Raw genomic sequence first — 22716 nt, 5'->3', positions numbered from 1 at the left:
ATCATTATTTTAGCACTATGTAAAACGAGATTATCTCGACTCGGCGAGAAGTTTAACTACAACGAAATGAATTTAGTTTTCTAAGAATTATTTTGAACTAGATTACGTATAAATTATTTTGTCTTTATTTGTTAACATTTTCTTAAAACGCTTTATAATTTTATTTGGTTGAAAATATAGTGGATATCGGCTTGGTCCTGCTTTTTCTTCTTATTCCTATGTTTCCCTTTGAAACATATTTTGTCTCTGGTGACCTAGAGACCATAGATCAAGACACGTCGTATTGATGATTGCCACTCCCGAATTGGAGGGAGAATTTAAAAATTTTGTTTGTAATTGAAATCATTATGAATTTCATGGAAATAATTGCTTGAAATAAATATTTAAACAACTTTCTACTAGTAAATGAACCATGTCTACTAAAATAAACCATGATTTGAGTTTAAAGAAAATTTTTATTTCGACTTTGAGGTCTTCGGGTAACTTCGGAAAGTTTCGAGTTTGAACGTAGTGACGTCAGAAGAATTGTCCTATCCTGCGTCAAAACGGCACTTCCGGCAGTCACGTGGTTAACATCGTCCAATCAGCGACCGCGGTCTCTTTATAGGCCGACATTTTCTGACAAGCGTAGAAAAAGTTTTCATCAACAGCCGCCATTTTGCGCTGGAGAGACCAAGAAGTATTTCGGAATTTGTCGTGTAAATTTGCTGTTTTTTCTTACATCATTTTTTCATAAACTCTACCATTCCGTATATTTTAAAGAGATAAGTGAAATCGTGTTATTATTTCGGTAAAATAAGTCCAATAAAGCAGCAAAAATCTAGTGATTTGTTTTCATTTATTGTGCTAGTTCCGACGGAAGATGGTGAGAGGGTCTGTGTAGCTCTTCGATTCCGAGCTTTGTAATGGCGAATACTTGAGTGAGAAATTTTAATATGTGCCTTCAATGGTCTGAAGGACATCGAACGATCGGGATGTGGGTGAATTTAATTTTAGTGGATCATAAATCGCTTTATAATGTTATTTCTTGAAGTTATAAGACATAAAAGTGTTATTTGAATCGGCGGGCCGAAATATTCACGACGGCTTACGTTTAGTAAACAGAGCCATGGCCGATCATCATGTTGATGAGCCGCCTAACAAGCGAGCTAAGATGATCCGGGACCCTTTTCAGGGTCCCTCAGACACCGCGGGTGAGTATTTTTGTGTATTTTATAAAACTTTTGAGGTTTTCACAAACACTTCTGTCATATTATCTAGCAAAGATTTTTGACATTTTACATTCGCTCTTGTTAGCGCCTTGTAAGTTTTGCGTCGTATTATTGTTCTATGAGCGTAAAACATAGAAAAAAGAATGAAAAGATATTAATAAGGATATTAATCTTCCTACAATACGAATTTTTGTAAATTAAAGTAGCACTTCAAGTCAAAACTTACTATAAAAAAGATTCATGATAAAGTTTTACACATACGTAGAGTTATATTTACAATGCTTTATCGTAACACAAATTATAAACTACATATTAAATACAGTTTCTCACATATCGCCATTACAATTTAGGTAATTTTTGTTCAAAATATGATTTTAATGTTTATTCCTGATGTCATTCATAGAGACCAAAATATGATGTTTTATGATTTAATATTCAATAAAACACTGCATTACGAAGGTAAATGATCTCTCCTAATTAAATTTGTCCCATATTTTAGTAGATTTAAAAAGTAAATTGCTAAAACTGCATATTCTTGTTATGCTAAAAATGGGTTATGTTTTGTTTTTTTTAATTATTGAAACAAGTAACTGAAATATTGGTTATAACTAATAATGTCAAATTCTATCTATGCCCTATGAGTTTTTGCTAATAGAAACATCTGAATTTGTTACCAAGGTTAATATGTTATATTTTAATTAATTTAAATTATTCAAAACTGATTTTTCTCTGAACTCAAAGGTAACTATGAATCTTAATTCTTCGATGAAACTTAGATACAATTTTTAAAGCATTTATTTTGGCATGTTTAATTCAATCTGGATGGAATTTAAAAATGTATTGGCTATAGGAATATTTTTTTTATCAAAATATACTTTTGTTGGTATTATTTTTTGTATATAAATATAAAAGTTGATTTAGTTCTCGGCTATTAAGTTTATTTTTGATATTTATAGCATGAGAAAATTAATAAAAACCTATTTATATACCTAGTTTAAACATAAATTTTTAATTATTAACTTTATTATTTACAATCAATTTTACCTTTTAATGATATAAACTCCAAAATGTTATATTAAAATCTGAACTACACTAATCTTGAAATAATGATGATTGTTGAAGTGTTTTTTTCAGTAATTAAAAGCATTTAAAACATATTTATATACATGTCTAGGTTAATTTGGTTAGATTGTGCTTCAATTTCAATTTTACTTAGAGTATGTTAATCCTTTTTATCACTTCATATTTAAGCATAAAATATACTTTTTCATAGCCATGTCAAAATATGTTATTAATAATATTAATATTTTTACTCAGGAGCAAATAAAAGTTTCTCATTAATATTTTTGTACATTAAATCATGAAAAATAAAGAAATTTACTGATTATACTGTCTCATGATGGACTAGGTTTATTTTAAGAAACAGATTTACCAAATATGAAATGCCTGTTTCAGTAGATGGGTTTTCGAACCTTGACATGTTCGACTTGGAAAAGGACCTCCCAGATGAGTTGATGGCGGGGTCCTGGGGCGAGCAACCTGGTGTAACGGGGCCGAAGCCTCCAGCTCAAGGGCCAGGCCCTGGGCCACAAATGGCCCCACAGCAGCAACTCAATGGTGATGACCCAACCGCAGCTATGCATAGACATATTAACAGTCATCTAATACAACAAGTGAGTATCTGGGACTGAAGGGTTTTACATATTTAAAATTTCAATTCATTTTAATTAACTTTTTACAGTTGTATTTTCATTTTATAAGTGACCTTAATGTCTTCTAGTCATTATTGTGTATATGGACAGATAATTTCAGAGCAAAATATTTATTCTGTCAAGGTTTCAGACTATGCATGTGTCAATATATATACTTAAATTGTATTTATTTGGCTATATTTTGTGCCATAACTTTAAAAAAAAATTGTAGTTAAAACAAAACAATCACAAATGTTTAATTCCTACACATTTATGTTTGATGTTTTTACCATTTTCAATATATTTTAATTTATATATTTTTTTTACAAAATCATACTAATAAGTTATTATGTTTCCCGGTCTTTTCACAGGGCAATAAGAGTGGTTTAGTTGGCCACAACAATCCGTTAGGATTGGGCACACTAGGGAGTAAAAGTCCTAATCTGCAATCACCTCCCAATGTTTCTGTGTCCAAAGACTTAATGGGTAATTTGCACCCACAGTTAATGCCAAATACAAGTCATCCAAATCAACTGCATTCTAACATGCCCATGAGTTCCATTCAAGGTAAGGCTCCTATTTTTATTCCAGCGTGTTGTAGTAACGAAAGCTAAATATTTAACTGTGATTTTTGCACTACCATTTGTATATAAAGACTGTTTTGACAGTATCAACTGACTGTAAGGCAATTTTTTTTTTTAAACTGCCATTTTTTCATTTATTTGAAAATTTACAGTAGTATATATTTATATCAAGTTGGATAATTAGAAAAACTGTATAATAGTGTAAAAATATGGCAGTCTAATGATTTCTCCTTAGCACAATTACACAAAATTAGATTATTGTTCAAAAGTATATTAGCACAATAATTGCATTCAATGTAAAGAGGTTTGATGCTGAATATTTGTTGTATTTAACAATTAATATATTTGTTCCAGGTGGAATGAATGTAACCAATGTTGGAGGCAATATGATAGTGACAAACAGTAACATGACGGGTGCTGGGATGCTTGGCGGTGGGATAATTAACAATGTAAATAAGCTCTCAACACTAGTAACTAACAACCATCACCCGTCGGCTCCCCATCACCCACACACGCAAGTAAGTATAATATTATTTAATATATCATTAAAATATAAATTATTATTGTCTAATTCAGCATTAGCATAAGTAAAATTAAACAACCCCATGAATATTTCCCAATGTATTTATGATGTTTGAATGTATTGGTATATTTTTTTAACTAAAAATTTCATTAGTAATTTTCAATCATGCAACAATATTTTGATTCTGTGCTTTTATCCACCATAAATATCCATCACATTGGTAAAATGTACACCATGACAAGTAATCTAAAATCTCTAATTTGACAAAAGTTGTCACAGGTAATGCAGAACGGTCCCCTGGGCGGTCGGGTAGGCGTGGGTGTGGGCGTGGGCATGCGCGGCGGGCTGCAGCACGTTGGTCGCATGGCGGCGCCGGGGGGCGGCGGCCACCCGCTGGCGCCCTATCATCCCACGTACGGCCAATCGCCGCCCGCGCGCTGTCCGCAGGGCGTGCGTTTCGGGCCCCCGGACGCGGGCGCGCCGGCGGGCGGCGCCGCGCCCGCTGTGCCCCCCGCGCCCTCCCCGCAGACGCCGGGTGCGCCCGCCGGTGGCCAATCGCAACCGCAATCGGCTACACAGGTATGTAAATAAAAATTTGTATAGTGTTAAAAACTTCAATCTCTATATAACTAAACCATTTTTGAAATGTTTGTCACCGTTAGTCTGCGGCGCCACCTAGCGGTTCGATCGCGGACCCCGAGAAGCGCAAGCTGATACAGCAACAGTTGGTGCTCCTGCTGCACGCGCACAAGTGCCAGCGGCGCGAGTCGCAGTCACAGAACGGCGAGACGTGGCAGTGCACGCTGCCGCACTGCAAGACAATGAAGGGTGTCCTCAACCACATGATGTCTTGTCAGGTGAATATCGGCTGCTTGAGTCAAATTCTTGCATTGACTGTTAGTAGAGAATAGTAAGGTTGTAATGAAATATAGAAAAGTTCAAGTAAGGATATGGAACTGAATAAACCCAATGCTTATCTTATAATTTTTATTAATTAATAAATGTACGAATTAGGGTATGTAGCTAAATTATTTGTTAAATGTTTAATGTAATTACTTGTTTGCAGGCGGGCAAGAACTGTGCGATACCTCACTGCTCATCATCAAGACAAATAATAAATCATTGGAAGCACTGTAACAAGAATGACTGTCCAGTCTGTTTACCTCTGAAACAGGCAGATAGAAGAAGCAGTACAATGAACCGTAAGTTATTTACGATTTAAATTGCAGTCAAGATTGGTTCTATTAAAATCTAAATGACTGCATTAAAAATTAATTTGTACTTAATTATTTAAAAATATTCAATCGCAAAATGGTACTAATTTAGGGTAGGCTAGAAGTATTTTTTTTAATGCAGGGTATTTATAAAATTATTGTTCATAAAACTGTCAGATTTTATTTACTGGTGCTTTTATCATAGTGTTTGTGTTTGAAATTTCCGAAGTACCCTTTTTAAGTAAAAAAGTGTTAAGTAGTTTATTAACGAAAGTTGTTTTAATAATAATTTGTAGTTATTATTTTAAAATAATCATAGGTTTGATTGAAATAATTAGAATTCATCTGTTTGTTTCTGATTGTCAAAACTAAATAAATAATTTAATCTACCTTACGAAAAATATATTTAATGTTAATAACGTGCAATTATGCGTAAAAGGAATTTAAAGGGAGAAGGTAATATTTTTATGTTCTATTCTGAACCAATATCTAAATTTAAACCAAAAAGTTCTTATTAGTGTAAATTGTTAAATAAAGAATTACATTTAATCTTATAATGTATTGGGAGTAAAATTTGAACGTTGAACACGTTGAAACTTTAGTGTGAAATGAAATATAAAAATAGGTCTAGATTTGAATAGCGTTAGACCGTATCAACAAAACTTACTTATGACATGATCTTTTATTAAAGTGCATAAATTTGTTCAGCAATAGTTTCGCACGCGACGACTGGGGCCGCTGGAGGCGGGCCGACAGGTGGCGTGGCGGCGGTCGCGGGCGCGGGGGGCGCAGGTCCACTGAACGCGCCGCTGGCGGGTGGCGTGGGCGGTGTGGCGGGCACGGGGGGTGCGGGCGCGCCTGCGCCGGGCGATATGAAGCGCGCCTACGAGGCGCTCGGCATCACGTGCCCCACTTCCATGGCGGGCGGGTTCCGCAGCGGCGTGGCGCGCATGGCGGCGCCGCGACCAGCACTGCCCGACGCCCCGCAGCCCACCCTACAACCGCTCTACGCGCAGCAGACGATGCCTGATCTGCAGCAGCAACAGCAGCAGCAAACGCAACTTGTGAGTCTCTAACACAACTTATCTAACTCAAAATAAGTCACACAATTCTAGAACAGTTGATATGCAACTTGATATAGAAAAGAGTTGTATATGTTATAAATGCAATGAAGCATTCGTTTGTTCAGATGACGACGGGTACGCTGCAGCTGCCCGGCGGGCCCGTCACCGCCAACCCGGTGTCAGGGACCAAGGAATGGCACCAGTCTATAACTGCTGATCTCAGAAACCATCTAGTTCATAAACTGTAAGTTTTTTTTTTTACTCAATCCTGGTAGATATAATATGAAATATAAGTAATAAGATATTTTATAACATTTGAAAAGTTTATTTGATAAACTAAGCAACATTATTTTATCAATTATCTTTTATTTTAGATTGGTCCATGTCATGGAATTTGAGTCATATGTAATTAGTAAGTTTTCTTAGCATCTTCTTGACAATAAGCCATTAACCTACAGGGTGCAAGCTATATTTCCGACGCCGGACCCCACAGCAATGCTGGACAAGAGAATGCACAATTTGGTCGCGTATGCGAGAAAGGTCGAAGGTGACATGTATGAAATGGCGAGCACTAGGTCTGAATACTATCATCTACTCGCTGAAAAAATATACAAAATACAAAAGGTAAGTGTTCCAAATAACTACATTACACTAAGCATTAATTTAAGCGAAGCATCCAAATATCCCATCATTGCTATCAGATTATGCTTTGTAAAGATCCCAGTTCGGTTTTGTTTTAGAGTCATGCTTTTTAAAATAAATTGTATTAAATATAAAATAAATAAACAGGAATTAGAAGAAAAGAGACAAAAACGAAAAGAGCAACAACAATTACAACAACAGCAGCAACAACAGCAGCAGCAACAACAACAGCAACAACAACAGCAGCAGCAGCAACAGATGCAACAATCTGGTGTCATGTCCGCCGGCGTCCTGGGAGTGAGGGCGCCCGGAGGTGTTATTGGACCTGGACCTGGCTCTGGCGTCGGGCCCAACGTAGGCCCGGGCGTGGGGCCCGGAGTAGGTCTGGCGAGACCCGGCCTGGGATCCGCGCCGCCCGGCCTCGGACTGAGAATACCTTCACCTGGCATGTCTTTGCCAATGCCTGCGAGTCGCATGGCCTTCCAGAATAATCTAGTAGGACCTCCGGGACCTAGTCCTAATCAGGTATGAATATTATTCCTAAATCATCAAAGATTATTAATTCTAGTTATTCATTGCTTTATTTTTTAAACACTCAATGATAAAATGTGTTATATCAAGTAAATTCGTAATATTTTTGCAGATGCCTCAAACACCTAACGGGGGTTCCGTGGGTGTAGGCAGCGTAGGCAATCCCGGAATGTCACCCTTCGGACAGCCGATGACTTCCCCGGCGCCACAGTACCAATCTATGCAAACCAATGGCCCCGCACCGCTGGCGTCGCCGAACCACCAGCAGGAGACTAAAGTCCGCCTGTCGGGGGGCCCCGTCGCGAGTCCTTTCATGAACCACTCCTCGTTCCGAAGCGACCAGTCGACGGCGTCCCCCAACCCCGTGAATTCTGCGGGCCCGCCTCCGCCCGGCACGCCCGCCACGCCGCACACGCACCCGCACCCCAGCCCCGCGCCCGATCCGCGCCCCGCCTCACGACCCGCCTCCGTCTCAGCGCAGAAAGCGGCGCTTAACGCCGCCGCTTCCGCCGAAGACAGTCCCGAGGACGTGCGGATCAAACAGGAGCAGGACGACATTAGAATAAAGGAAGAGCCCGACGAGGACAGCGGAGGGAAAGGTATGAGAGCCGAGACGCCCGGCGATAAGGAACCCATGGACAGGACCGACAGGTACCCCGACTTCTCCGTTAAACAAGAGATAAAACAAGAAATTAAAGAGGAACCGAGCGAAGGGCCCGCGAGCGTCTCCAGCGTCGAGCCCGACCGGGGACCGAAGAAAATGTTCGTGTTCAAACCTGAAGATTTGCGGCAGGCGTTGATGCCCACGTTGGAGAAATTGTTCTGCCTGGACCCGGAGTCGCTGCCGTTTCGACAGCCAGTCGACGCACAAGCCCTGGGCATTCCTGACTACTTTGACATTGTGACGAAGCCAATAGATCTGTCCACCATTAAGATGAAGCTGGACAGAGGTGAATACAAAGACCCGTGGGAGTATGTGGACGACGTCTGGCTGATGTTCGATAATGCGTGGCTTTACAACAGAAAGAACTCTAGGGTCTACAGGTATTGTACAAAGGTGAGATATTTTTGGTTCTTTTTTTATTTCAAACCCATATTTCTTTAGAATTCTTCAGTTAGATTTTTGATTGAATGCTGCATACAATAATTTGAATTGATGGTTTTAGCTGTCGGAGGTGTTTGAGCAAGAGATTGACCCAGTGATGCAAAACCTGGGATACTGTTGCGGGAGGAAGTACACGTTTAACCCTCAAGTGCTGTGCTGCTACGGCAAGCAGCTGTGCACGATACCCCGCGACGCCAAGTACTTCAGCTATCAAAATAGGTTGGTAATGAAACATTTTAAAATAATTATTTGTATACAGCTTAGATCTCCAATATTGAAAATATTTGGGAACTAAATTGTATAAAATAGTTTTATTAAAAAAATTCTTGACCATGAACAATGCGACAAAAACTTCTTAATCAATTAATCTAATACGGAAGTAGAAAAATTAAGGGTAAACAAAACTGTTAATTGTTCATGGTTGCCAATTCGCGAAAAAGACAATCATGGAAAGAGTAAAATTTTGTGGAAATATTTTGAAGGTTAAGGTTGATCTTGTAAGCACACTTAATTTTTAACTAATTGGTAATAACATTTCATATTTTTTACAATTTAACTTTGAGTTTTTGAGCTTTTATTGTTGTCCTTAAAGTACTGTGTGCCAGGACAAATGATATTTATGATTGTCTTTTTCTATTTTATATTGAATATCTATGAACAAAAGTCTCTATTAAATCAAAATTATACATTTGGGAAAAGGTTAGACAGTTTAACATGTAATTGGCTATAAAGACAGATATTAATTGTTTTCATAATCTTTTGGGCATAGAGAAATAAAAACATTTTAATTCAAGGCCGAAATATTTTTTTTCTAACATTGTCCCTAACGTTTTAAATGTCGAACATTAATTTATATAATACTTATCAAGGAGCCTTGAATTAAGGTCTTGAAATAGCTATCACTGATTAAGATATTGTCACATATATGACAAGGTCGTATCAATTAATAACTTAAACAAATTAGTTTTAGAAACAAAGTAAATATGAAAAGTATAAATAAATAATAATAACATACAACAGTATGTATAAAACTAGCTCTCATGCTTTAAAAGGGTTGTATTTTATCAACTATTTGAATCATTCTGTATTCTGTTAAAAATATTTCGGAAAATTAAAATTAAAAAATTAAATATATTCTTTAATATTCCATTCTGTTGAAATGAAACTGATTTTGGATTTTAAATTTCAGTATGTTGGATTTTGAAAAATAAAAACTGAGCAATTAAAGGCAAAAGTATAAAGAAACTACATAGATTGAAGTTTAATAGGCTCAGCGAAATGGATGGATTACGATTGTTATGTCTGTCTACTCCGATTGGATAAAGGCGCGAGGGCTTAATTTTAGTCATCATCAAAACATTGCATAATGATCTTTTTAACTTTGTTTCTAAAATTATATGTGAGAATCGTTGCTAGCTATAAGTAATTTTGAGCAATACTTCAACATAGTCATGATTGTATGAACATTGTTTCCCCTACCGCATCATATACGTAGTGCTATTACACGTGCAGGTAGAAGCAGTACCTAGCTAGCCTTCCTCTGCTTGTGTATTATTTGTATGAGACCTGTGTCGAACAGTGTTCTTTGGTGTCGTGCTCGAGTAGATTTCGCTGTCGACTGTTAGCCATACTGTCGCCACAATATTTTTGTGAACTGTCTAACAACTAATCCCTTTTATGTTGTCGTTGCTTACTAATTTTTTTTCGCCCTCTCCACGCACCTCCTTGTCTGCACTCAAAACGTTCCTGTCACGCTTCACACCACTACCATCGCTACGGATCGGCCTTGTGAATAAAGTCTAAAAGCGTATGGGGTTGTGTCCGATAGATACACCTTCTGCCAGAAGTGCTTCAATGACATCCAGGGCGACACCGTCACGCTCGGAGACGACCCGCTACAGCCACAGACGTAAGTTTACCTTCTCTCCTCCTTATTTACTATTCACAACATTTTTATCTGTTTCACTTATTTTTCAACAATTTCAATACCGATGAAATATGTTAATTATTTTATAGTATCAGCTGTATTTTTAGTTAAAATTATTAAACAAATTTGATGTAAAAATGGCTATTTAATATCATTAGTAAATGATTAAATTTAGTTAAAATTTTTAGAGCCATCAAGAAGGATCAATTTAAAGAAATGAAAAACGATCATTTGGAGCAAGAACCGTTTGTGGTGTGCATGGACTGTGGGCGGAAGCAGCATCAGATATGCGTACTCCACCACGACCAGATTTGGCCCCAGGGCTTCTGCTGTGATAATTGTTTCAAGAAGAAAGGGGCCAAGCGGAAAGATAACAAGTTTTGTGCAAAGAAGTTGCCCACTTCGAAGCTCGGCATTTATATTGAGACTAGAGTCAATAATTTTCTTAAGAAGAAAGAGGCTGGTGCGGGCGAGGTGCATATCAGGGTGGTCGCATCTTCTGATAAGGTACGTACTATCATACTACATCGCAAGCATATTGTATTTGTTCCACTTGGAACTAATAATTTTTATTTAAAATGATTTGCATTTTCAGATTGTAGAAGTTAAGCCAGGTATGAAATCTAGATTTGTAGAATCAAGTGAATTGTCTCCTGAATTCCCGTATCGGGCGAAAGCGTTATTTGCATTTGAAGAAGTGGATGGAACTGATATATGTTTCTTTGGAATGCATGTGCAGGTATGTTTGGTTCAATATACATTGAATTGTTGAATATCTAATCCTTTATTGCGTACTTATTGTTATTTTATTTTCAGGAATATGGTAGTGAAAGTCCGTCACCAAACACGAGGCGTGTTTATATAGCATATCTAGACTCTGTACATTTCTTCCAACCTAGACAGTATAGGACTGCGGTATATCATGAGATTTTATTAGGTTATTTGGACTACGCCAAGCAATTGGGGTACACGATGGCCCATATTTGGGCATGTCCCCCATCGGAGGGGGACGACTATATTTTCCACTGCCATCCGCCCGAACAAAAGATACCCAAACCTAAAAGGTTGCAAGAGTGGTATAAAAAGATGTTAGATAAAGGTATCATAGAGAGAATAATATTAGATTACAAAGATATACTTAAGCAAGCGATGGAGGACAATATCTCTTCGGCGGCAGAGCTCCCCTACTTCGAGGGCGATTTCTGGCCGAACGTCCTGGAGGAGTCTATCAAGGAGCTGGACCAGGAGGAGGAGGAGAAGAGGAAGCAAGCAGAGGCCGCCGAGGCAGTGGTCAGTATTCACCGATCATGTTCCATTAACTATTGTATAATTTACAAGAAATATTTTGTTTCAAAATTATTTTACATGAAATGAGTAATAATTAAGTAAAATATTATTTATGCTTACATCTCATTCTGAATTTCAACAAAATTATTTATTAATATGCTTTCAAAATTCCACCCCATTCATACATCATCATATTTATTATGCAGAGGTTAGAGAGAATATGTCTAACATTATTTTAGATATTCCAGTCTTCTGAAGAAAATGAGCAAGGTCCTGATGGTAAGAAGAAAGGCCAGAAGAAGGCAAAGAAATCGAACAAATCGAAGGCGGCGCAGAGAAAGAACAGCAAGAAGCAGAGCGACCAGCAGCAGGGCAGCGATCTCAGTGCAAAGATATTTGCCACCATGGAGAAACATAAGGAGGTGTTCTTTGTCATCAGGCTACATTCCGCACAGTCTGCCGCCAGCTTAGCGGTAAGTGGCAATCGCAAATATATCCCACACTAACATGTATCCAAAGTAGGCAATTGTAAATGTTTTTACTAAGCAAATATACACAGCTTTCATAAATTCTTAAATTATTGATATCTACATGTAGTATCCAAAATACAATCTAGCTAGACAAACTGAACTGGGTTGAGTATTGATACAATTTGTTTTTTTTTTTTTTAATAAATGCAGCCAATCCAGGACCCCGACCCGTTAGTGAACTGCGATCTGATGGACGGGCGCGACGCGTTCCTGACGATGGCGCGTGACCGCCACTACGAGTTCTCGTCGACGCGGCGCGCGCGCTTCTCCACGCTGTGTATGTTGTACGAGCTGCACAACCAGGGCCAGGACAAGTTCGTGTATACGTGCAATAGCTGCAAGTCGCACGTCGAGACGCGCTTCCACTGCACCGTCTGCGACGACTTCGACCTCTGCGTGCCCTGCCACGAGAAGGAGGGACACCCACACAAGATGGAGAAGCTCGGCCTCGACATCGATGTGGACTCCTCGCCTGGCGACATGAAGCAGGCCAACCCGCAAGAGGCGCGCAAGCTCTCCATCCAGCGCTGCATCCAGTCTTTGGTGCACGCGTGCCAATGCCGCGACGCCAACTGCCGCCTGCCCTCGTGCCAGAAGATGAAGCGCGTCGTCGCCCACACCAAGATCTGCAAGCGGAAGACGAAGGGCGACTGCCCCATCTGCAAGCAGCTCATCGCGCTCTGCTGCTACCACGCCAAGCACTGCACCGAATCCAAGTGTTCGGTGCCGTTCTGCAGCAGCATCAAGCAGAAGTTGAAGCAGCAGAAGGTACAGCAGCGCGTGCAGCAGCAGCAGCTGCTGCGACGACGCGTCGCCGCCATGAACACACGCGGCGCCTGCGCGCCTTCCTCACCGCCGCACGCCAGCGTGCCGCTAGCCTCGCCTCCGCACACCTCCGCGCCTGCCAAGCCCGCCGCGCACGCGCTGCCACACAACGTGCAGAAGGTACTGCAGCAGGTACGTATTACTGCCTTGCCATCCGTGACCTAATCAAACTGTGTGAGAAAAGGTAAACAACCAAAAGTTTGTTTTAGGTTAAGAATAAAAGGTTATTATATTAAGATTGTAATCGTTTCTAAATTACATATTATGATTAAACAATCGCAGAATGCAGACAATGTAACATACATAATGTCATGGTAAGACCCCTTATTGCCTTGTAATAACAAATCGACGCTAATGTTAATGTTGAATTTGTGTGTGTCAGGTGCAAGAGGAAGCGGCGCGTCAGCAAGCGCCCTCGTACGGCAAGCAGGCGGCGATGGGCCCGCCGGGGTGCGCGGGTGGCGTGCGAGGCGAGTGGGCTCCGCGGTACCGCGCCGCGCCACCCCCGCTGCATCACCCACCACACCACGCGCAGCACCACCCGCGTCTGCAGCACCACGCGCCCCAGCAGCCGCCGCACGCCGCGCAGCAGCAGTTGCAGCAGGTACACACATGCACATGTCCTTGCGTACATTGCGTTCGGTTAGAAAACATCGGCAAATTTGTACAATTCTACAAACAGTAGTTAACACTTTTTATGATGTTTTAGCGAGCGCCGCCGCCGCCAGGGCCGCAGCAGACGCCGCCGCAGGTACACCAGAAGGCGCTGCAGCAGCTGATGGCGACGCTGCGCTCGCCCACCAGTCACAACCAGCAGCAGGAAATCCTGCAGATCCTCAAGTCCAACCCGCCGCTCATGGCGGCCTTCATCAAACAAAGGCAATTAGTGGTCAGTACACAAGGACAAGATATTTATAAATGTTATACATTAATAATTATTATTATTATATTTCTCTAGTAAATAAACTTAAGTTCTTGTGGCAATGTATTCAACAGTTAAATGTTTTTACAACAGAACGCCCAGAGCCAGCAACAGGTCGCCAGCGGAGTAGGAGGCGTCGGACCCGTGGGTAATGTGGGCAACGCGGGTGGCGTGGGCATCGGCGGCGTGGGGCTTGGCGTGGGCGGCGTGCAGCAGCAGCAGCAGCAACTGCAGCACATGATGCAACCGCAGCAGCAGAGGGTGCAAATGCACCAGATGCTGCCGCAACAGACACAGGTACGTTATTTTACCGTCCTTATCAACATATCTGAGCCCACAGTTAGACATGGACTTTCTCCGATTACTTCTACAAATCCTGGGTTTGCAAGACATTCTTGACATCTATTTTTATAACCATTTAAAAATTTGTAGTATCTTAAATTTTAATTCAGGCGGTGTTACTCACGGTATAATTCACGATAGAATGTGGAAATGTAACATAAGATATTATTGTCAGGTGGGAGGAGCCGTCGGTGGCGTGGGCGGAGTTAACATGGGTGGAGTATCGGGAGGCGGCGTCGGCGGCGTGGGCAATGTGGGCATGGCGAGCGGCGGTTGGTTCAAGCAGGGCGGCGGCGTGGCGGGCGTGGGCGGGGTGGGTGGTGTGGCGGGCGGGATGTTGGGCATGCGGGCGCCGTACGCGACCGGCGGCGCGCCGCGCCTTAGTGCGCGCTACTTCCCCGGCGGCGTGGGCGTGGGTGGCGTGTTGCAGCGCTCGCCACCCGCGACGCCCTCGCCGCGGCCGCCTACGCCCTCGGAACTGCTGCTGCTGCGGCAATCGCCCGCGCCGGCCGCGCCCCACCACGCGCCCGACGACCAGCCGCCGCCCATGACGCCGCAGGACCAACTCACCAAGTTCGTCGAGCAGTTGTAGTGTTGTACATAAGCCCCTCGCCCCGCGCGCGCCGCACCTGTACCATATAGCGTAGCGCGGCGCCGCGCCCCCACACACAGACACACATGCGCACTATTTATTATCGGTGTAGAGCGATGGACGTATGAATATTACGAGAGCGCTCAATGTACAAATTGTAAATACAAGAGAAGAGTACATCCTTGTCCGCTTCTGCGTTTATGATTGTAAGTTGTTCGTAGCGTAGGTATATTATTATACTTATTCTGTTTTAATGTAATTAAATCATTTTATAATATAATTATGTGATCATTATAGACCGTTGTTTTTGTTCCAACTGTACCCCAGAACGTTTACTATTGTATAAAAATATAGGTTAATAAAGAAAATAAGAATTATTAAAATTTGTATTAATATTTGAGTATTATTACTCCAAAACCCATTCCTATCGACGATTACCATAAATGCATAAGCATTCAATTCAATCTATAAAAAATAGAAAAAATGCGACTACGTATAGTCCAACAAATAACATGTCACTTTTATGACAGTAAGTTGACATTGACAGAGGAGCGTCTAAGTTTTAAGGGTTACCAGTGAGTGAGCAAAAATTTCCTAACTTCCGAAAAGCTGCCATGTTACAACTACAGAAAATTGGACCTGAGTTCTTATAGTAATTCCTTACTATTTAAGTTGATATTGACCGAATCGGTTATCTGAACCTACATGCCATAACGTCTCGCCTCAAATTTTATGGAGTTTCGAAATTATGAAAATAGCAACATAAACCCCGCTGCCCCCGTTCCCTCATTGGGTAAAATATAACGCTGTCAAAATGACATTATTAGTTCACATATTTTCCAACTGCCATCCAATGGAATTAGGAAACTATAAATGGGTTTCTGTTGTATTGACACTAACTTGCGATACCTTGTCATCCCTCTCATATTATTTTACAAGACAGAGACCAAAACGTATCAGAACTCCATAAGAGACCACGTAAATCAAGGGCAAGCAGACTGGGTGCATTTTTATTTTACCAGGTAGCAGCTGGCTCAACCAAGAACATTCAGTCAGAACCATTTATTGCGTAACGCCATTTTAGTAAATAATGATAGTATTAGAGACAAAGCGGGGATTTTGCTACTCGCGATCCCAAAAACCCCAATTCGCATTCCCTACTAAAAATGTATGTCAACTACTAGAGGTCATACTTCTTAAAAGTTTGGGTATAGAGAACTTAAGAAGAATTGCTCATTAAAACTACACCATTCCAATAAAAAACATTAGTTTAATTAAAAAAAAAAACAAAGAATACACTTTTTACAAACAACATCGCATAAAACATATTTCAGCAACAGAAAGTTTAAATTTTATTAAAATCTACGTAAGATACATAAATGCCTTCAATATTTACATGTATATAGCACTTACAATACGTCGGCGTATGCAAATCAGAAAATGATTGTAATCGTAAAATTAATATCCGTGTATTTTATGTCTGAAATATAAAACAAAAATAAAATAAATAAAACATAAGTTAAATTGACCTTAAAAATTTCCAACAAGGTTACATACAAGGTACATTACTCACTGGTTTACAGTAAAATAAATCATTTTATGATAAAAAACATTACATTTTAGGACCTTTTCACTTTGCTTACGCCGATTAATAAACTATATTTAACGTAAAAAACAAAAGGATTAACAATTCACACAACCCACACATTCAACACAATTCAAGATTCAGAATCTCTCAAACTTTACATGTTTTATATTATGCACATAATTTTTTTTACTGACTTAAACCAATAAATGTCTAGACATTAAGTACCAAAAATAGACAAAAACAATTTCTACTCGCAGATTACATAGCCTCATGATACATTTTAGCAAACAAAAAAATTAGATCACACAAAATAGTTTGATCATAAAAGTTGACTCTATAGAGGATTTTTTTTGTATATAATACATAAAATGAAATTGAATTCAAATAGGAATTAATTTAAAAATAAATTCGACGCTCATTTTGACAGCTCAAAAGAGAAAGGACATTGAAAAGTCATGCGTAAAAGAGGGACAAATATACTTACAGAATTTACATTTCCATTTTTGATATAAAAATAATGTTATGTTGCATTCTGCCACATATAGACATAAATTTTCAAATAAGCCGTAATATTTTTTTTCATTCAAACAAAATTAGGAATGTGCTTTAGCATTTTCTTAGTTTTAGTTCAGCGTTCAGCGCACATTTACACCAACATTCAGTCTTATTCATTTACACATTTATATAATACATACAAAAGTGCAAAAAGCATTTAAAGAAGAGTGAATAGGCTTACTAAGCTAGCGCGTACCATCTTTCGACCAAATTTCCACTTCACCAGGTGGAATCGTGGTCAAGCGCTAGCTTATAAAACGTAAAAAAAAATTAACAATGTTAAATTAAAGGGCCTAAACACTTCTCAAAGTAGGTGAGAAAGCTTCATGTTACCAAATCAATGCACTGACACTAACTTGTTTTTATTTCTGCAATATATTTAAACCATTGGAGAAAAAAAATTATTAAAACTTCACCAAATCAATTTCGTGAAACCTAAAGAAAAATTATCAATAAAATAACACCGAGTAGAACATGATAACAAATGTAAATGCGCTTTATAACTATTTCAGATTTTTTTTTGACAAAACAAACATAATATTTAGGCGATACATACAGTTAGAATGGTTATCAGTCTACGATAGTTTTTTGCTTAGCAAAGCTTTTATCAAAATATAAAAAAATAATAATAAATACATTTTTAAAGGATCGTATTTAGAGTCGAGTCTGGCGTGCCGTGGAGCCGAATTCGGGACTCTTTCTCTTCACTTCTCTTTCTTCTTCTCAGCATCGGACTCCTCTACTTCCTCGTCTGAGTAACTCGTAGGTTCTTCGCCGGGTTTAAGAAGTTTGCCAACCAGTTCATATTTTTCTGGAATACAAAAGTTTTAAGTTTTAAAAATACTTTTTTTATTTCAAAGACATAGAGAGATTTTTTACATTTTATGATTCTCTAGGGGAGAGGTATACCACTGCCCTCCCATGATGTCGCCAATGCCCTATTACATCTTTTTAAACCAAAACTTGAAGTAATATTAAAAGTATAACAAACATATTAATAAAAAACACTCCGTGTAACATTATGATTTTCTTGTTAAAGAAAATTGTCTTTTTTTCCAACATATTAACGCAAGTCAGTCGTAAAAAAAACTATGAGTGTATAAACAAAACAGGTATAATAATTCAGATAAACATTAATCAACATTCACGTACATGGCCTTGAATATATTACGATAAACAACGAGCCTCAACATTACTCCAGCAAAATTAATTTAGTTTTATTACGTCTCATGGCCGCTGGCGCTCTGAAGAAGCTATTATATGGCTACGTTATAGATTTCAAATTATCTTGTGACTTTGATTTGAATATATTGATCTTTTAAAAGATCCAGACAGATCCAACTGTGGGTTATTAAACGACACATTCAAATAATCTAATTGTTTTCTATTTCATTGACTCTGAAAAAAATCGATAAGTTTTTTTCAATGTATCGGCGATAGAAAATGGTAACATGTTTTAGTTTAAGTACTTTTAGCTATAGCTATTATATAATTTATGATTTTATTATAAATAAACTTTGAAACCAATTATGTATCAAGGAAGTAATACCACAGAAGGAACAAAAAATACAACAAAAAATGAGGTTAAATATCATTAAACAAACACTAATTATAGTACGAGAAAATATATTAAATCTTATAAATGCGAATCTTTGGATGTATGGATAGATGTTTGATTGAAGGTACCTCCAGAAAGACTGAATGGATTTCGCTAAAATTTGGCATAGATGTAGAACATAACCTGAAAGTGCACATAGGTTACTATGAAGTTTTTTTTTAATTCCGCGCGGACGGAGTCGCAGGCGGTCAGGAGAAATAAGGGTCAGCTTGTAAAAACATAATACAACAGAATCAATCTTTAGGCGTGTCATGTAGATCAAAGATAGAGAGTAGATAAGGCATGGTCATATTTGTTGCACAACAAGATATCCCTAAATAAATATACATTGATAAGAAAATGATTGCATTCAATTTTTGTAAAGTTCATAAAATACAAGTAAAATAAACAAATTTTGTGTCTATATTTGTCACATCTTGGGGTAATTCTCTAAAAATATACTACACACATTCTAAAGGTATTAACAGACTACATCTTACACGACCGATTTGAAAATACTTTTCAAGCTATTTTTACCTTCGGAGGGAGAACAGCTACGAAAGTTTAAGTTGACTACGGCTTCGGATTGGAATATTGTACTAAAAAAAAATAAAGTTGCTTCAAAATGCTCAACAGATGACAATTTTTTTACAACATCACGTAAATTATCGCCAAATAATACGTTACTGATATCGTACAAATTCGCGCCAAATTTTGTTCAATGCGATGATGCAATAATAATATGGGAATCAAGATCAAAATGTTAAATTTTCTAGTATACAGACTTTACACTTCAATAACAAGTCTTACTGCTACACTCAAAGACATTAATTGGTCACTTAAGCTACTCTTAGTGTAGATTTCCTTACTTTCACTACAGGGAGAACTACAAGACATTTGCGGTAGTATTAATTAATAAGTTTAAATATGCTTTGGAACATTTGTTTTTGATTAAAAAACGTACTTTAGAAAGTAAACCGATGTTAAAAATTGAACTTGTTTCAACATATGACCTACTTTCGAAATTTTGACTGTAAAAAATAATGATACAGAAGGACATTAGCGAATGATTCTGAATAAATGAGGCCTGTATAAGTAGACTTACAATTATACAATTCAATTGTTGAACTTTGAATCTTATTACTTTAAAATAAGAATGATTTTAATGTACATTGTGTAAAAATTTGCAAGTTTTACATCTTATTCAATGTTATCTTATACTCTTATGTACTCAAAGTACATGAAAGCCGTGTTAATCAATTTTATCACTAACACCTTTAGACATTGAGTTGATTTTTGTAAAGCTTAGTATTGATAACATACTGAAGCAGTGTAGTGCATCCAGACAAAGGCTTTGATTTTTCTTTGTCTTGATAACTATGAAAAATATTGCAACAAACATTACAGTTATTACACATAAACTCGGTCAGTTTTTAATATTACTAATATAATAAACTATCTGTCGCCCGCGACTGCGTCCGCAAAGAATTAAAAAAAAACTATTGGTCGTAGTGTAAAGCCTTCCTCTATAAATGGACTATCCAACAAAAAAATAATTTTTCAAAACTGATCAGTAGTTTCTGAGATTAGTGCGTTTAAACAAACAAACACTGCCGCTTTATAATATTAGTATTGATGTGAATGTTTGGATGGATGTTTGTTTGAAGGTATCTCCAGAACGGCTGTATGGTTCTTGATGAAATTCGGCGTAAATGTAGAACATAGTCTGGAACATAGGCTACTAATTAAGTTTTTTTTAATAACAAGCGCACGAAGTCAAAGGCGACAGCTAGTTGATCAGAGTTTTAAATGTGTAACTTGTTCTTCAACTAAAGAGTAATTCAATTATTTGTTTTTTTAAAACAGGCTTAAATTTTACAAGTGCTAGAATATATGGTCAAGACAGGCTTTTGCTATTATAAACCCACTGCAACAAGTTGATATTCATTTTTTGTGGTTAAAGATTTCAAGTTAAAGTAACTCGTCTTAAATTAATGATGTTAAAAACAGTTACATAAGTTCACTAAACAATAAATGTACTTGTATGTAACATAGTAACTTATGTAACAATGTGAAAAACACCAAACATCAACAAAATAACATTTTTCTAATATTATAAAGGTATCTACAGAACAAATGCATGGATCTTACTGAAATTCGACATAGTCTGGAGAAAATACATAGGCTATTAATATTTTAAACCCTCACAGATTGAGTTGCAGTGGACAGTTAGTGTAATATAGATATTGACAAATCTTACTGTTAAGTGTGTGAATGTTTATCTTCATTTCAAATACTAAATTGAAATTTCAAATGCTATTAGAAATAATCATGAGAATGTATAAAAAAATTAATGATTTCCATTTAATGAAATCTTGTATAAACTATCCTGTTCTAGATCTTAAATTAAAAATCACAGTAAATATTACCTCTGAACTGTGCTTCCCATTCTTTCACAGAGTCCATTTCCATTGAGTTGAGATCACTGAGGTCATCATATTCCTTGTCTGATGATGTAACAGAAAATGTTGCAAGTCCTCTGGATGCATCTTTACCGCCAAAAGCAGCGTATGGACCACCTATAAAATACTAATATTGATTAAATGAAGAAAAAATTTATAATTAATTTATAAAGATTAATATGTAATATAGTGACATAATTTAAAAAAAAAGTATATTTACAGTTTCTTTAGATTGTTACAAAAGCAGGTAGTCACAAATATATAAGCAATAACATATTTAATATATATATATGTATGTATAAAACTAGAATATGCAATTGGAATAATATGATTAGTAAATACTTTCAATATGTTTATAAAACTTCTGAAATAGGTAGTTATGTATATAGCACATGTATCCTTCAAATGTGAATATGAGATTTTTGAACAAGCATAAAATTTATGCTGTTTATATTTAATATACTTATAACCAAAATGCAAGCATGCAATGCATAACAAAACTGGGCGGTGATAAACACTGACTCACTATGTCAATTCTATTTATAAACACTTGCATAGCTCGTTGATCAATCTAATTAACATATTTTCATAATTAAACCTATATTACAACACTTTTACCGACAAGTGTACTCACCGGGACCATAGAAACGACGGCCTCGGGTAACGTCGAAAATCCAGCCATTTACCGCTACTAGTACTCGTCCATCGGGCTGAGAACCATCATACTGCCGTAATTCCGCAACAGTCATATCTTTACGTAGTTTTGGAAGCTCCGGCAACACCGCAGCAACTTTGGTAGACTTGCTTTTAAATAGTTTATACACTAACACTATAATAATAACAGTAAGAAGTATGTTCACGGGGCTGTATATGAGTTCAAAAAAGGTATTACTAGCCGTAGAACTCTCAGGTTCGGGGGTTGTAATATCCGGCGAAGACTCCATATTAAAAACTTACAAGTTACTGTTATTCAAAAAATAACACTTATGTAGTTTTACACTAAACCGTCTGCAGAGGAACTGTGAACTGTGCGTCTATCATCTAATTAAAATATATAAAATCATTCAAATCACTGACTGGTGATTGACGTCACCTTACCAATTTCCAATCCAATTCAAAATGACGAATGGTGATGTTCATAATAAAATCAAAAACAATTCGATTTACAGAAATCAAGTAAAAAGAATGAATTCTTTTGAAAAAAAATCTTCAAGTTTTGTATGCAGTCAAACAAATATTTTCAGTAAATTAATTTAATCGAATTTATAAAGAAAAAAATGCAATAATGAAGCAGTTGGTATTGTATGTATATGTAATCTGGTTTTGAATTAGAACTTAAATTCTTACTTTGATCTCATGTCTTCAATGGCACTTATTATCAATCATAAATGCTAATAATATAGTGGTAATTTTTGTTTTAAAAATATATCTTTATAAAATGAGATAGGGAAAATAATAATATAAATTTTTCCGTCAAGGACGTGAAAATCGATGTTGTGAAATGTTAACGAGTATTAACAAAAC

At 37.6% G+C, this 22716-nt stretch overlaps 2 protein-coding genes across 2 annotated transcripts; one reads left to right on the top strand and one right to left on the bottom strand.

Annotated features, from left to right (window-relative positions):
• The first annotated feature begins 633 nt into the window (after positions 1 to 633).
• On the top strand, positions 634 to 14990 carry nej (CREB binding protein nejire). Its single transcript, XM_013306076.1, has 23 exons — positions 634 to 1193; positions 2667 to 2884; positions 3262 to 3469; positions 3841 to 4004; positions 4280 to 4588; positions 4672 to 4866; positions 5076 to 5211; positions 5932 to 6287; positions 6398 to 6531; positions 6746 to 6911; positions 7077 to 7454; positions 7573 to 8517; positions 8627 to 8784; positions 10364 to 10474; positions 10681 to 10999; positions 11088 to 11231; positions 11309 to 11782; positions 12019 to 12252; positions 12460 to 13266; positions 13517 to 13738; positions 13844 to 14023; positions 14150 to 14353; positions 14574 to 14990. Exons 1-23 carry the CDS (start codon positions 1109 to 1111, stop codon positions 14988 to 14990), a joined length of 6564 nt encoding a protein of 2187 aa, XP_013161530.1. The 5' UTR covers positions 634 to 1108.
• A 1355-nt stretch (positions 14991 to 16345) lies between these two features.
• Positions 16346 to 22315, bottom strand: Pgrmc2 (progesterone receptor membrane component 2). The gene is made up of 3 exons (XM_013306314.1): positions 21827 to 22315; positions 21160 to 21309; positions 16346 to 17944 (listed from the first exon to the last, which is right to left on the bottom strand). The coding sequence occupies exons 1-3, from the start codon at positions 22134 to 22136 to the stop codon at positions 17838 to 17840; spliced, it is 567 nt and encodes a 188-aa protein (XP_013161768.1). The 5' UTR covers positions 22137 to 22315; the 3' UTR covers positions 16346 to 17837.
• Between the last annotated feature and the right edge of the window lie 401 nt (positions 22316 to 22716).

Source organism: Papilio xuthus, unplaced genomic scaffold (genome assembly GCF_000836235.2).
Source record: "Papilio xuthus unplaced genomic scaffold, Pxut_1.1 DF828258.1, whole genome shotgun sequence".
Classification (NCBI taxonomy): Eukaryota; Metazoa; Arthropoda; class Insecta; order Lepidoptera; family Papilionidae; genus Papilio; species Papilio xuthus.
The sequence above is the reverse complement of the archived record's forward strand: the minus strand, read 5'-3'. Positions and strand labels throughout refer to the sequence as shown.

What these genes read in the sequence shown, in the direction of transcription:
- nej (XM_013306076.1), top strand. Translation starts at nt 1,109, where the DNA reads ATGGCCGATCATCATGTTGATGAGCCGCCTAACAAGCGAGCTAAGATG. An exon ending in ACCACATGATGTCTTGTCAG is followed by an intron (nt 4,867 to 5,075) that starts GTGAATATCGGC and finishes ACTTGTTTGCAG; the next exon opens with GCGGGCAAGAACTGTGCGAT. An exon ending in TCAAACAAAGGCAATTAGTG is followed by an intron (nt 14,024 to 14,149) that starts GTCAGTACACAA and finishes TTTTTACAACAG; the next exon opens with AACGCCCAGAGCCAGCAACA.
- Pgrmc2 (XM_013306314.1), bottom strand. Translation starts at nt 22,136, where the DNA reads ATGGAGTCTTCGCCGGATATTACAACCCCCGAACCTGAGAGTTCTACG. An exon ending in CCGTCGTTTCTATGGTCCCG is followed by an intron (nt 21,310 to 21,826) that starts GTGAGTACACTT and finishes AGTATTTTATAG; the next exon opens with GTGGTCCATACGCTGCTTTT. An exon ending in ATGGGAAGCACAGTTCAGAG is followed by an intron (nt 17,945 to 21,159) that starts GTAATATTTACT and finishes TTTGTATTCCAG; the next exon opens with AAAAATATGAACTGGTTGGC.